The sequence below is a fragment of the Oryzias latipes genome, chromosome 13 (assembly GCF_002234675.1).
Source record: "Oryzias latipes chromosome 13, ASM223467v1".
Classification (NCBI taxonomy): Eukaryota; Metazoa; Chordata; class Actinopteri; order Beloniformes; family Adrianichthyidae; genus Oryzias; species Oryzias latipes.
Genome location: NC_019871.2, coordinates 1,691,638 through 1,706,948, shown reverse-complemented (window position 1 = coordinate 1,706,948; position 15,311 = coordinate 1,691,638). Strand labels below are relative to the sequence as shown.

At 45.1% G+C, this 15,311-nt stretch overlaps 1 protein-coding gene across 1 annotated transcript; it reads right to left on the bottom strand.

Moving 5' to 3' along the window:
* Positions 1–859: 859 nt before the first annotated feature.
* On the bottom strand, positions 860–14,656 carry LOC101172749 (scavenger receptor cysteine-rich type 1 protein M130-like). The gene is made up of 8 exons (XM_023961815.1): positions 14,538–14,656; positions 9,723–9,746; positions 9,437–9,631; positions 8,956–9,261; positions 6,467–6,787; positions 6,103–6,318; positions 4,979–5,281; positions 860–990 (listed from the first exon to the last, which is right to left on the bottom strand). Exons 1-8 carry the CDS (start codon positions 14,581–14,583, stop codon positions 860–862), a joined length of 1,542 nt encoding a protein of 513 aa, XP_023817583.1. The 5' UTR covers positions 14,584–14,656.
* Between the last annotated feature and the right edge of the window lie 655 nt (positions 14,657–15,311).

Here is a 15,311-nt window from a genome sequence, read left to right as displayed (position 1 = left end):
ACAGTGTCCTTCTTTAGTAACTGCCTCAAAGGTGCAGTAACCGACGCTTCATTTGGGATGTACTGTGCCAAGAATTTTACCATTCCCAGAAGACGCTGGAGACTTTGTTTATCCTCTGGAGTTGGCATGTCAATAATGGCTTTAATCTTTGTGTCGTCTGCTTTCTGGCCTGCTGCAGTTATGATGTGACCCATGTATTTCACTGTGTCTACTTTGAATTGAATTTTGTCCTTGTTAAACTTCACATTTGCTGTTTTCGCTCTCTCCATTACCTTTTGCAGGATTTCATCATGCTCGCGCTCTGAAGTTGCTGCTATGATCATTTCATCTGCGATGATAAACACACCAGGGATGTCACCAAAAGTCTCACAGTTCTTTGGTTGAAAAACTTCGCTGGCAGACTTAATGCCAAATGGGAGCCGGAGGAAACGAAACCGGCCCTAAGGTGTGTTAAATGTGCAGAGCTTAGAAGATGGCTCATACAGTTTGATCTGCCAGTAACCATCTTTTTCATCCAGAATGGTGAAGATCGATTTTCCTGCAGTTTACTACCAACATCCTCATGTATGGGGATAGAATAGTGCTGACATTTTACTGCTTGGTTCAGGTCACAAGGGTCCAAACACACCCTTAGTGTTCCATTCTTTTTTTGTGTTGCAACCAGACTGTTGACCCAATCTGTGGGCTCCTTGACTGGCTTTATTACATTTCTGTCTTGTAAGTCTTTCAGTGTCTTTTTCAGCGGCTCCATTATGGACAGCGGAACATTTCTGCATGCATGAATCACAGGTGTGACGTTTGGGTCTATGTGTATGTGGTGAACTCCAGGAAACTCCCCCAAGCCTGTGAAGACCTCTGCCTACTTCTCAATGAGCTCTTCCTTGGTTGCTGGTGGTTTGGTTGGCTGTGGAGACTTTGCTGCTGCGATTGTCTCAATTCGTTTCACCAGGTGCAGCTGTTCACAAGCTTTTCCACCTAGGATCGACTTATCTGCATGGCTGGACACACAGCTTTACACTTCCTTGTTTCCCATTCAAGAGAAACTACACCATTGGGAGTATGCAAGTTCCACCAAAAGCTATGAGAACAGTCTTTGTGGGCTGTAATTGAGGAGCACCAGGTAGCTTTGCATAAACTGACTTGGGCAGAACATTTGCATCTGCACCTGTGTCAAGTTTGAAAGTAACTTGCATGCCTTCGATGTTCACAGTTTCATTCCAACTACCATCTATGTCACTATCATCACTCCGCACCATGCCTATGTACAATGAGTCAACTTCAGTCTCAATGTTGTTCACGTTTTTCTTGAAGTAACCTTTTTTCTCTGCATTTGTTCTGCATACCTTGGCAAAGTGATTAATTTTTCCACACTTGTGACACGTTGCTCCATAAGCTGGACACTGTCGAGGCTCGTGCTTATTACCACATTTGGTGCAAACCACTTGCTTGTTGCTGCTCGTTCTGTGTTTGCCATGTGCTGATTTATTGTGTCCTTGAGCTTTCTTCAACGTATCCACTGCTGTGTCATGATTGATAGGTGTTGACTGCATAGCCTGGATCTGTGCTTTGGCCACCTCTGCTGATCTGCATATTTCTAATGCTTTACGAAGAGTGAGGTATTTCTCCCAAAGCAGTCTCTCTTTTATGGAAGTGAATCTGTAGCATAAATAAAAAGAAAAGTCAAAACCAGGAATGCTTTTTCATTTTCAAAATGAACCTGCATCTTTTGACTCTAAATGAAAATGAAAAAGCAATCCACCAAAATGCTTTTTCATTTCCTTCCTCTACACAACTTATTCTGTCACCTAATTAAAATGAAAATGAAAATGGTATTTGAAATTTCATTTTCAAGATGTTCTCTGCTAAATGTGTAGCATAATTCATATAGAAATGTCTAATTCGACTATTAAAATGGATTAACAGAAATCCTTTTTCATTTTCAAAATGTAGCTGCATCAAATGACTTAAAATTAAAATTAAAAAGCAATATTTCAAAATGCTTTTTCATTTTATACCTAAAACCGCTTATTCTGTGTCATAATTAAAACGAAAATGCAAAGAGGGGATGAGCGACAGTACTGCAGCGGTCGGACCGGTGACGTATCAGCGGAAAAGACGCATGCAGACCCGGCCTGCACAGCAGCAGCAGGAGGAGTTCAGCTGCAGGAGATGTGGTTCGCAGCACAAGCCCAGATAGTGTTCAGCTTTTGATAAGCAATGCTCCAACTGCCAAGGCAAGAACCATTTCGCCAAACAGTGTTTCTCTAAACGAAAAGAAGGAAGGAAAGGAAAGACTGTAAACTTAATTGAAGAGCCAGAGCTAGGTGACACTTTCTTTGTTGGACTTGTAAATTGTGAAAACGAACAAGAAAATAATCCACACAAAGAAAATTATGTCACTAAAGAAGATAAATGGTTAGCTCCACTAATGATAAATGGGACTGAAATCACTATGAGATTGGACACGGGTGCAAAAGCAAATCTCATCAACATGGCTGACATAAACACAATGCAAAATAACCCAGAAATAAAGAGGAAAAAATCTGGATTGAAAGATTTCAATGGGCAGCCAATTAAATGTTTGGGCACATGCAGACTGAGAGTGTCAGTAAAAGGAAAAGTGCACCACCTGTTCTTCTTTGTTGTAAATGAGGGACGTGAATCCCTTCGTGGTGACAAAGCTTGTGAAGAATTGGGACTTGTGAAAAGAATATACAGAATCATGCCAACGACAAGCCCAGTAAAAGACTCAATATATACATTCCAACATAAACACACACACACATGCACACACACACATCCTCTCAAACACACATACACGCACACACATTTTGCAAGGAAGGTGGGACCTGGGTCCATCTGTCCCCTACTCCTTCCCTGGTGGGGGGTGCGGGCCCCTTGGCGGCGGCGGCCGTATCCCCTGGGTGCCGGCTTCCTGGGCCCAGCGGTGCTCTCTCCGCTCAGGGGGGGGGTTCACATTACACCTGAGCCGGGGGTGTTCGTCTCCCTGGGGGGTGGGTCCTGGTCCTCGCCCCTGAGCGCTGGGCCCCACCAAACTTCCAACAGTGGCCGAGCCTGGTCGGGCCATGTCTACAACACCCATTGTGGGCCCCCTTTTTACCCCGGGGTTCCCCCGTCCTGGGCGGGGGCGGCGGGCCCCTGCGTTGCTCCTCCCTGGACCAACCGTGGGCCGGGTGGGTGGCTGCCTGGAGTGCGGAGCGGGTCTCCCTTGGGGGGTCCTGGCTCGTACCTGGGGTTGGGGCGGGGGGATGCCCGGAACTCCTGGGTGGTGGTGGGGTGCTCGTCTGGGGCTGTGGGCGTCCTTCTCCGGTGGGGCCCTGCGCTGGGCTCTCCTGGCGCGGCGGGGGGGCTGCTTTCCTGGTTGGGATGGGGCGGCGCTCTCTTTCCCTCCGTGCCTCCCTGCTCTCTGGCTCTGGGGGCCTCGCGGCGGTCCTGCTGGCCCTGGCCTGGGTGGCGGATTTGGTCGCCCGGGGGGCGGTTTTTCCCTGCCTGTTACCGTGTGGCGTTGGGGGATTCCGGCTGCCGCTGCTGCTGCGGCGGAGGTCTGGGTGTGGGGGTGGCTGGGCGCTTCTCCTCCTTCTTTTCACATTCCACCATCCATTTTAAAAGAACATAAACACTCACCTGAGCACAGGTGTTAGCTCACCTTTGCACTAATAGTTTGCATGATTGAATGAATGAAAGATTTCACACTAGTTGGTTTAAGGGCATAGGTATGTGTGTGTGAACACTATCTGTTTTGTGTACATGTCGACAGGTGGACATTTTTGCAGCTAGCAGGTGTGTTGATAACATTTCAGTGTGTGTGTGGACAGGCTCCGCCCTTTTTGTACTACATTTGAACCGTACCGCAATGATTAACAACCAGTAAACCTGTTTGCTCTATGCTGCTTCATGGTCTTACCCCCCCCCCCTCTCACTATCCCCCCCCTCTCTCTAACATCCCTCTCTCTTCTTCCCTTCTTTCCTTTTCCGTCCGGTCCAACACCCAAAATTTTCAAACATGGTTGAAATTAATAAAGTTTGGCCTCAATTACAAAAGGGGTTTATTCAGACATACCTTTGGTTTGTCTGAAGATTAATAACCCCTCTTGTTAAAGTAAAATATGTCCAACCTAAGAGGCCCTCAGCTCTCATCTGTCTGCCTAGCTGTTGGACAGGACAAGTTAAAAAAAAATAAAAATAAAACCAAAAAGAACTCGCTGACCACTGCACCAGTGTTGTCATTTTATGATCACACCAAGAAGATAAAGCTGTCAACAGATGCTTCCAAAGATGGCATTGGTGCTGTTCTACTCCAGGCTGAGGGTGAGCACTGGATACCAGTAGCCTATGCTTCAAGGGCTATTACCAATTCTGAATGCCGATACGGACAGATCGAGGAAGAATGCTTGGGACTAGCATATGGTCTGGAACGGTTTCATAACTATGTGTACGGCTTACCATCTTTCACAGCTGAGACTGATCATCGACCACTGGTTTCCATAATCAAAAATAACCTGAATGAGATGTCTCCACGGATACAGCAATAAAAACAAATCTATTCAGGCTGGAAGCAGACTGGAGCCAGGACCTCAGACTCAGCAGCCTGCCGAAGCGGCCCTGGCAGCAGGAGGGGGGAGGGGCGGGGGGGATAAAAACAGTCATTGGGCAGGAGTTAAAAAAATTAAAAAGTCTGATGAACGCCTTTTTAGTCGTTTCAGACTCCCGATAAGAGGTGTCATTAAAACCCACATGGAAAGTCAGCCTCCTGACAGAGGACGGGAGAGATCGCAGCAGGTCTGGGAGTTTCTCCAGAATATCCAGAACTGTGGCTCCCGGAAAACAGTGAGTGAGCGCGTTAAAGAAGCGGACCATCCGTATTATGAAATCCCCGATTATCGCCATTGTCGGGGTAAACAGTGGAGGAGGAGACGCGGGCCAACAGGTACCTGTGTGGCGGCAGCGGGGACCTCACCTTGCGGTCGGTGATCCATCCGCGGCGGCGAGGCCCGAGCCTTGCTGGAATGGAAGCGGATGGCTTCCTTCAGGATCCGACGGCGGGAGGAAGATGATGGAGCCCACAAGGAGGCGGGGATATCCAGTTGCAGGCGCCTGTCTGATCCTGATGATGGGGCTTTAGCGGTGATCCTCGAGGCCCGGTCCGGGTTGCTGCATGCCGCGATGCATCCGTCCTCCTTAGGGATCTCCGTGGCTTCTCTCCGTAGAGCGGGGAAATCGACGGTGAAGCCCAAGTCTGGTGGAGTCTGTGCCGTTGTGACTGATTGGAGAGACTCAGGACAGGAGCCTTCCGGGTCTCATCAGATCTCCTTCTGGGCCTTCGGACAACCACTTCTTCATCCAGGGATCTTTGCTTGGGTGTTGAAGATGAAGACGGGTGTGTGCAGGTGGACGGGTCCCATGGAGCTGTATCCTGGAGCGCGGCGCTAAGCGAGGTTAGCCGCTTAGACTGAGCGAAGGAGACATCCATGAATCTTGACAGGAGAGCGTCCTTCATTTCCAGCTCAGCTTTAAGATGACGGATGTCTTCTTTAATGTCAGTAATGATTCCACTGGTTTTACGCTGAGATTGTGAGTCCAGATCATAAGTTGGATTTTTTTTTTACCCGAGTTCTGGTCTGGACTCACCACTGGTGTTACTCCGTCCGCCATTTTTTCCGCCATTTTAACCATTTCCCAACATTTGTCCTACCAACAAAACACGCGACCTTTGAACTCACCTTGCAATCAACTCAATCTTTGACCAATCAGAGACTTGGATTTGGTAATGACCAGTGAGTGAATATGGGTCACATGCCCGATGCAAACAGAGCTTGAGATGACTTTCAATCAAACATTTACTGATTGATGTACCTGCACAGGTGTTCTAGACATTTCTATAGTGGCGTAAATGTCACAAAAAGTTCTGTCTGTGCTTATTGATCCATCAGCTCCCAGTGAGATTGAACATGTTACAGAAACACGCCTACATTCACTAACTGGCAGCTGTACCTGAGCAGGTGAGTCCAACAGCTTTGTCAGGTGGACAGGCTTTTGTTTTCCTCCATGAGCTTCCACAGTCCAGAAGAACAGACTCATGACCTTCACAGAGAAACTCTCTGCTCAATATGGGAGCTTCTGCTTCTCCATAGAGCGCCCCCTGGAGGACTGAAGGAGCCCCACAGCCCAGCTCCCTACAGACCACCTCTGCATCCAGCAGGTCAAAGTCATCTTCACACACGGAGGACCACGAGTTGTTGGACTTCACCTCCAGCCTGCCTGAACACCGACTGGATCCGTTCTCCAGCATGACAGAGTCTGTGGATCCAGAAGAGAAGACCAAGTTTAGAACGGTTCACAATGAGGAACATTTCAATTCTCTGGACTCTAACATCTCAGGTTATTAAAAAAACGACTTAAGATCGACTCAATGACGCATCACAAACTGACTGTGAGACGTACATACAGTCGGCATCAGAAGGTTTGTTACCTAAGCAGGTGATTTCCAACGTCTGGCTGCTCATTGTATCGTAATACACACATTCATCCATATTTAGTGAAAATTTATCAAAGCAGGTAGAACTAATCCAGAAAACTGGCTTTTCTCTTGGAAGTTTTTTAATCGTCGATGAAACGTGGGGTCCACACTTCAGGTTCTTGCACACAGATGGTAATGTCTCTGTTCTTTCAAATCTCCATCCATCAACAGCTCTCCATTCTCCTCCGCTTTTCACCTGGAGTTCACCAGAACAACGACTCGATCCCATCAGTCTCACAGTAGCAGGATCTGAAAGAAGCCAAGAAATCAAAGATTGTTTCAGAAACATGGAAACAAAACCAGGTCAAGATCTGACCTTCAATCTGTAGTAAATGCTGTCTTGCTAGCACACAAGGAAGTGCAAAAACTGCTGCTTTGTCAAAGTGGGAGGAGCTTCCCTCCACTTCCCTAAAGCTCCGTTCACATCGGCCTCAGTAACACGTTTAAGCAGCCACTTCCAATGAAAAGTCAATGTAAACGTGCATTTAAGGCTCAGGGCTCCAGACTGCGACCAAAATTTGAGAGTGTGTGACTAATTTTCACATCCAGTCGCACATGTGCTACCAGTAAATTTGCCTCCCCCTCCCTCCGTATTTTTTATACATTAAACATGGAAGGGGCACGTCAATGATCAATGAAATGAGCAATTAAATAATCAATGAGACGCGAGCGCGCATGCAGACAGACACACGCACTCGCACACATACTCATGAGACGCGAGCACACACCCGGTTTCATTGAGTGATGCCTGTCTGTGAGGCGGCCAATACGTGTGAGAAGAATAGGGAAAGTCACTGTAAGTGGCTAAATGCGTGGAGGGGGAGGGGCCTAGAGATAATCGAGCGCACGTAAACATTCTGTGTGAAGGAAACGGAGACAAATATCATCACAACCTGATATGTGCGTCTGAGCTGAGTTAGCGAACTATTGATACGTTCTTCCAACCTGCAGCTAGTGTACCAGTGCCAGAGTGTACAGCAGGGGTCTCAAACTCGTAAAGCAAACCACGGATCTCATGCACGGCTGTTACGGCAGCACACCGATCCCGCGGGAGATGGTCAGCTGAGGAGCATAAATGTCCCGCACCTACATGCGTGACAGCTAACGGGGCTCTAACATTAAACACGTGTGAGCAACAACACCATTTAGTCTTAGACACGCTTAAAACACGTGGGGAAAATGCAACGATAGACGTGTTTAAGATGAACCAGCGCCGCGCCTGGACCATTGGGGTGACCAGGCCCGGGGGGGGCATGAAGGTGAAGCTAAAGCGAGACTGAAGGAGAACAGGAAGTTGTAGTCCTTAACATTCAGTTTACTTTTAATATTCCTCTCCCCCTTAGTGTGATCTGTGATATTACAGCTTTTATAATTGTTTTAATATTTTGTAGTGGATGTAGCCTTTTTTTTAATCATAGGTATTTTAAATTATTTTAATTGATCAGTGAACTACAAAAACCCATCAGGACGCATATCCCATAATGCATTGTTTTGTAGTCTGTAGGGCAGCTTTCAGTCAGTGCAGTACTAAATTTCCAGCTGTGTTCGCTCAGGTTGGGGTCTTGCTCCCACCCCTTTATGGTGATATTTTTGTTTTGATTGACAGGTGATGTTAGAGCAAAAACAAAAATATACGTCTCACACCAGGTGATCTGTGCAGCGTTGCGTCCATCTGGGTGATCTCAAATTATTGTGCATCTTGCCTGCAACTATTTGGTGTCGCCAACATGTATTTCCGTCCCCTAATGTTTACATACATTTAAGTATTGTTTGAAACTGTGAAATGACCGAAAGGTTACTACGGTAATCACTTGTTACTAAAAACTTTTTTTAAATTCTAAATGTTTGGTAATTTGTTTACTATTTGTACTGTCATGACAGCGATGCTGCTGTCAGTTTACCTCATTGTTGAATCTTCAAAAGTGCAGAATAAAATGTGACACTGAATTTGAAACAGCACATTGTAATTTCTGCATCTATTATTAAAGTATTTATTAGTAATACAGTGGAAATTAGTAGATCTGGTTAGAATGTTGATTTACGGTATGCGCCCCTACATTTTTCAGTTGGGGGCCACAGTGCTCCTAGTGAAAAAAGTTAGTCTGGAGCCCTGCAGGCTTCTGGTTCAAAACTCTCACATTCACGCTTAGCTATGCAAGTTTCTATGACCGTTTTTAGGCTCCAAGAACAAAACACGTGACCTTTGACCTCACGTTGAAACCAGCTGAAACTTTGACCGATCAGAGACTTGGATTTGGTAATGACCAGTGAGTGAATATGGGTCACATGCCCGGTGCAAACAGAGCTTGGGCGTAAATGTCACTAAAAGTTCCGTCTGTGCTTATTGATCCATCAGCTTCCAGTGAGATTGAACATGTTACAGAAACACGCCTACATTCACTAACTGGCAGCTGTACCTGAGCAGGTGAGTCCAACAGCTTTGTCAGGTGGACAGGCTTTTGTTTTCCTCCATGAGCTTCCACAGTCCAGAAGAACAGACTCATGACCTTCACAGAGAAACTCTCTGCTCAATATGGGAGCTTCTGCTTCTCCATAGAGCGCCCCCTGGAGGACTGAAGGAGCCCCACAGCCCAGCTCCCTACAGACCACCTCTGCATCCAGCAGGTCAAAGTCATCTTCACACACGGAGGACCACGAGTTGTTGGACTTCACCTCCAGCCTGCCTGAACACCGACTGGATCCGTTCTCCAGCCTGACAGAGTCTGGAAAGAGATGAAGAGCAAATCAGACATTGATCAGATGATGGTCTCTCTCATGTTGGAACTTTCATTCTATTGACTTTCCTGGATGGAACTGAAGTGTTTCAGTGTTTTATTGTCTTCTTTACATTTTTCTCTTCTTTCTTAAAGTCACAGAGAGACACACTAATAAACTCACCTGAACAAGTTATGTTTATATTATATCTTGTTTCTCTGGCTGACACCACAGAACCACAATCCAGTCTTCTGCAAACATTGGCTAGAATCGTCATGTTTCTTTCCCATACGTCACTCCACTCAGATCCCTGGATCCTCCTCTGCAGTCCACCAGCACAGCGACTGTCTGTTCCTACCAACCTGAATTCTTCTGGACCTACTGAGCACAGACACAGTAATGCCATGAAGCAGTGGGACTTCAGCACAACCTACAGCAGATTGTGTTGTTGTGGGTTTGTCTCATTGACCTGTTGTGTGTTCAGCCCACAGTCCTGTGGAGAAACCAGAGGAGTGTGAAGATGATTAGTCAACTTTCTACAAGATGTCACGTGTCCACACTGAAATCTACAGCTATCACTGGATGAAGGTGAGAATCTCATGAAGCCTTAGTCACAGATGCTTTAAAGCTGCGTTCACATCACCCAAAACGCTGCGGCTCTCTGTGTTTTTGTACAATAACCATTATGTTCTCAGATTGTCGTGGTGCCTTTAACACCGTCAGAGCAGACAGGGGAAGAGAGCAGCGTTAGCAGGCGGAGGGGGCGTGTCTGCAGCTGTGAACGCTGACCCGAGTCTGTGATGGGATGGAAAGTTTTTCTGGAAAGAAAGGGCAGTGGCGATCTCGTAGGGGACATGTGAGCGTCCAAAAATATATATATATATATATATTTTATGCCCCTAAACTAAGACCCCTATTTTCTGCGTAATATGAATTAAATTTGCGTCAGGGCGCCCCTACTATCCTAGACTCACCGCTTATGATTTCAGACCCGCAACAAACTAACAGCTGCATCCTAATAAAAATTAGTTGTCATCCATAAAATTAATAACATTTATTGGGTTTACTGGATTTAAAGAAAATAAATTAACAGAAAGAAGTCTGCATCAAAGTGAATTTGTTTCCATCATCTCACTCATCATAAATCTGGGTGTCTGACGGACAGACAGACAGACAATTCTATTCAAAGTTGTGGAAAATGGACAAAAGATCAAAGGAAACATCAGGCTCATAAATGAATAAAAATAATTCCAATAAATAATGAAATATATATCCTGAAAGCATTTTGAATTAAATAAACTGTTGCTGTACATTGGCAAAAATTCTAACACCCCTAGTTGGCTCCCTGTGCTTTCATCTCAGTGGGAAACTGATCCAAATGTTTCTTTGAGAGGTTCAGGTCAGACCCCTGGTTTGGCACATCCACATGCATTCCAGGTTTGTTTTGGAACATTATCATGTTTAAAGTAAAACATTTTGTTAAAAAAACAGTAATGTTGCATAATGAGGAAATAAAATACTTTATGTTCTTATTTTTTGTCCTCAAAAAGTATCGATAAGAGTACCGTTAAAATACTGGATCGATAAGCAGTATCAATAAGAGTGGTAGTACTGTTAAAACCTTAACGATACTCATCCCTAGGCCCCGCCCTTTAGGAAAACATTTAATTGTTATAGTTAAAGGGGTTTATATAAATATACTCCTCATGGATCTGAGGCTCCTGATTGTAACAGTAGCATCTGCCAACACACACACACACACACACACACACACACACTTACATTCACACTCAGAGTCATGAAATGAGGATGTCAGAGTTCCTGCAGAAACGCATGTGAACCACCAGAGGGCAGAAAAGTCTGAGTGTCGACTCCTGCTGAGTGGTTCTTAGAGATCCTGCTGTCACTTTGACTGGAAACTTAAAGTTATCATTTACAGCTTTTGAGTCACTTTAGTTCAATCCACAATTAAAGTGTTTACTGATTTACATGGGGGTTGCATGGTGGTGTAGTGGGAAGCACTCTAACCTCCCAAATGGTTCAAATCCCAGGGGGGAGTGTTTGCATGTTCTACTTGTACATGTGTGGGTTTTCTCCCGATTCCTCCCCCAGTCCAAAAACACGCTTCATAGGTTCATTGATCACAGCTTGTCCATTAGGTGTGAATGTGTGGTTGTGTGGCGCTGTAACAGACTGGTGACCTGACCCCGCATTCAGGAGCTGGGATAGGCTCCAGCAACCCCGATAACCCAAATAAGATTCAGCAGCTTTAGAGGACGGATGGTTTCACTTGTAAATATTTTCATCCCACTTTTCTACCTCGCTCTAAGGCCCAGTGCTCTTTCCAGTCACATTCACTCACTGATGGCGACTCAGCGGACAAACACTGGCGCCAATCTGTGACCACAAGAAGACGCTGAAGTTGGCTTCTGATTCACAGCTTCTGATTGGTGAGGCACTAAAGGAACATTCTGCTGCATTTTTCACACTAAGATCACCTAAAACCAGGTCCTGATCAAAAACCACTGGACCTGGACTGCTCTAACCTGGATTAAATTATGATTTAGATGTTAAAGAACACATTAAACACAGTTTCTGATTAGTGAAAATGTGAAATAGAAGGATTTTTATCACATTTTACGCACTGAGTCCACCTCAGTCCAGGGGCCTCATTTCTAAAACTTTGCGTAGGATTTGCGTCAGAAGTGGCGTACGGATGAAACATAGGACGTGCGTACGCACAGAAATATTCAGATTTATAAAACCGTGCGCACGCACATCCTACGCATCTTTCCATTCATAAATCACGACCAATTCTAAATGCAGCGCAGCTTTTGCGGCTTCATGACACGCCCATATTTGTCCATAAATAGTCCGTGAAACGCCCACAAATGAATATTCATTGATGCGAAACCATGGCAAACAGAGAGGAAATCAAAAAAAAGTAACTTCACTCAATGTGAAGTAGAAGTTATCGTTGGCGAGGTGGAAAAGAGGAGAAAAGTGTTGTTTGGAGGGACAGTGTGGGCATTACTAATGCCAAAAAGGCACGTGAGCGGCAAACGGCGGCAGACGCCGTAAAAGACGCTCCATCGGGGGGGCGGGGGGGGGGCACCGGGTGACACCCCCCCAAAAGCCCGCAGAGGTCCAACAGGACGGCTCGAGGAAGTCGGAACCGGCTCATAAGCCAGTCGTCCTTGTTTGCCAGCAAGTCTTCTTGCTGTCTAAAGATGCGTTCACTCCCAATTCTTCCATTTGCCACATCTTCTAAGAGCGCAAGATCAGCCATTGTGCGTCATTCCGCATTGTGATGGGGCATTTTATTTCCCTCCATTTAATTACATCTGACAAGCTACAGATGTCGGTAATAATCCACGTGGAAATGGGAAATTGATCAGCAAATGTAATTTCTTGTTGCTTTCTGAATGGTTGAGACATACGCCATACATTGTTTCATCAGAAATAAAACAAACTAAAGGCATATGCATGAATACCATAATTCCGTGGCTTATGAAGAAATGTTTTAATATGAAAACAACTTTCCCCAGTGGACACTTAATGCATCTCTCTCTATCTATCCATCCGTCTGTCTAATTGCACCTATATCTGCTCCGCCAGACGGACACATTAACGAGAATATCAGTTTTGTACATTATTTCGTTCTGTTAAATATATTATTTATGAGGATGAATTGCACAACATGCCAATATTGCAGAACATATTTCACTTTTCTTTTTCCAAATAAGTGTTCATTTGAATTTCTGTTGTAATTTCCGTTTGATCTTTTTTGTTTGTTTCACTGCTGATCGGTCCAACGGGTCTTCGTGTAGCTGTTAATTGTCAGACTTGCTTTGTGAAGTCTTCATGTTATTTCTGAGAGGCAGTATTGTCATTTTCACTTTCACGTGTTTCTTCCATCTGCCGACAGCGTCGCCGTTTCTCATTTCACCCGTTTTTGTGCGTACGCCTGGGTCAGAGCTTGAAGGACCGCACATTTTCCCGTCAAGTTTGCTTTTTATAAATATCAACTATTGCGTGGAGAGTGGCGTACGCCTTCTTTTGTGCGTACGCAACATTTATAAATGAGGCCCCAGGTCTTGTTCCTGAAATTTTGGGGGAAATTTCTTTTTAATGGCTTCTCATTTTTCTATTTTATTTTTTATACTGGATTGTACTATTGTATTTGTTTCCACAGGTAAGAGCCGGTGGCCATAACATCACCTGGATGCACAAAATGACTTTGTTGCATTCCACAGACTGGGCACAGACTAAAGCTGACACTTTAACGATGGACTACAGGAATCCAAGAAGGCTGGACGAGGCCACATCACAATCTCAGACATCAACATCCAAAAGAAACTGGGAAACAGATGTCAGATTGGACACATAGTTATGGTCAGGGTTAGTTTGAGCCCCTGACTTTAATTTGAGTTTTTTGTTCCATTTTTTCTTGGTTTGTTTCCTGATTTACTTTAAAGTTCCTGTTTTGGTGTTTTGCTTGAAGTTGTCCTTCCTTTGTCCCTATTATCCTTAAATTACATCAAATGTGTTAAAATGATTCTATTTCACACAGCAGTTTTTGATCAGGACCTGGTCTGAGGTGGACTCAGTGCGTAAAATACGATAAAAATCCTTCTATTTCACATTTTCACGAATCAGAAACTGTGTTTAATGTGTTCTTTAGTATCTAAATCATAATTTAATCCAGGTTAGAGCAGTCCAGGTCCAGTGGTTTTTGATCAGGACCCGGTTTTATGTGATCTTAGTGTGAAAAATGCAGCAGAATGTTCCTTTAGCGCCTCATGAATCGGAAGCTGTGAATCAGAAGCCAACTTCAGCGTCGTAACCACAAGCAGTGTCCAAACTCCAAAGACACTTCCACACATGAACAAGGCGAGAACCGAACCTGCAGTTCTCCAGTCGGAGGTCGACCGCTCTACCACTGCACCACAGCCGTCCCATATGATTTATGGAAGAAAACTTTTTTTAAATATTCATCTGTTCAAACTTTGGTGCCATCAAGCAGAATTTACCTGAAGCCATTTTCAATTGATGCTCCTCTTAATTTTCTCAGGGTCCCTACTTACTGAGACCAGAATGGTCTCCATGGAAACAACCCCATCCTCAACATGAGTCCCCTCATGAGGAGAACAGCGCGTCATGTGTGACATTCTCCAACTTCAATGCACGGATTCTTCTGCAGTCAGCAGGAATGCAAACAGCCGCCACTGCTTTCTCCCAGATCTAAAAGTCAAAGCCAGTCAGGATGGAAGCAGAGTTTTACCTGAGCTGCAGAGACCCACAAACAGCAGCAGAGCTGGACGCTCCATGTCCTCTCCGTCTGTCCTCCCCTCCCGTGCTCCTCTACTTATCACGCCAGTGCTCTGGCCCCGCCCTCCCAGCCTTTCTGCTCTCACTGTTTTTTTCAAACTCTGACAGCCTGTTCTTCACAACATCCCTCAAAGACACTAGTTTGATGATTTTCTGGGTGTTTGTTGCTGCTGAGCATCTATAAGGGTTTGAAGTTCCTGACACTTGGGGCTCAGAACTTTACAATCAAGATCTATCTTTTAGCAGAAGAAACTTCAGGAGTAGAACCAAGATGTCATCAAACATCAAAACAAGAGTTTCCTCTGAGGAAGACTCTGGTCACCTTAGAAAGGTGGAGGAAGCTCAGGAGTCTGGAAGGAGCTTGGAGTTGAGCCGTCGCTCCACATCAGAGAAAGGTGGTTTATAGCAAATGAATTCAGCTTCCAAAGAAAAGGAGCAGAGAAAAACTGCCTTCATCTGCTCTGGATTTGTTCATTATGGGATGGCAAGCTAAGAAAACAATAAGAATCATTGAACTTTTAAAGAATATTGTAATCCTTGTTCTATCCTAGGCACTTTACCATTGGGAGTTGGGTCATCTAGACCCACTAGACAGTGCGCTGAACCTTTTTTCTTCAATGATTTGTGATCTTCACTGGTGTCCATGGATTACATGAAATCTTTCCACCTTTTTCCACCTTTGTAGGGAGAACATGTCAATGGAAGGGTGGGGTCATAGAATAATAAC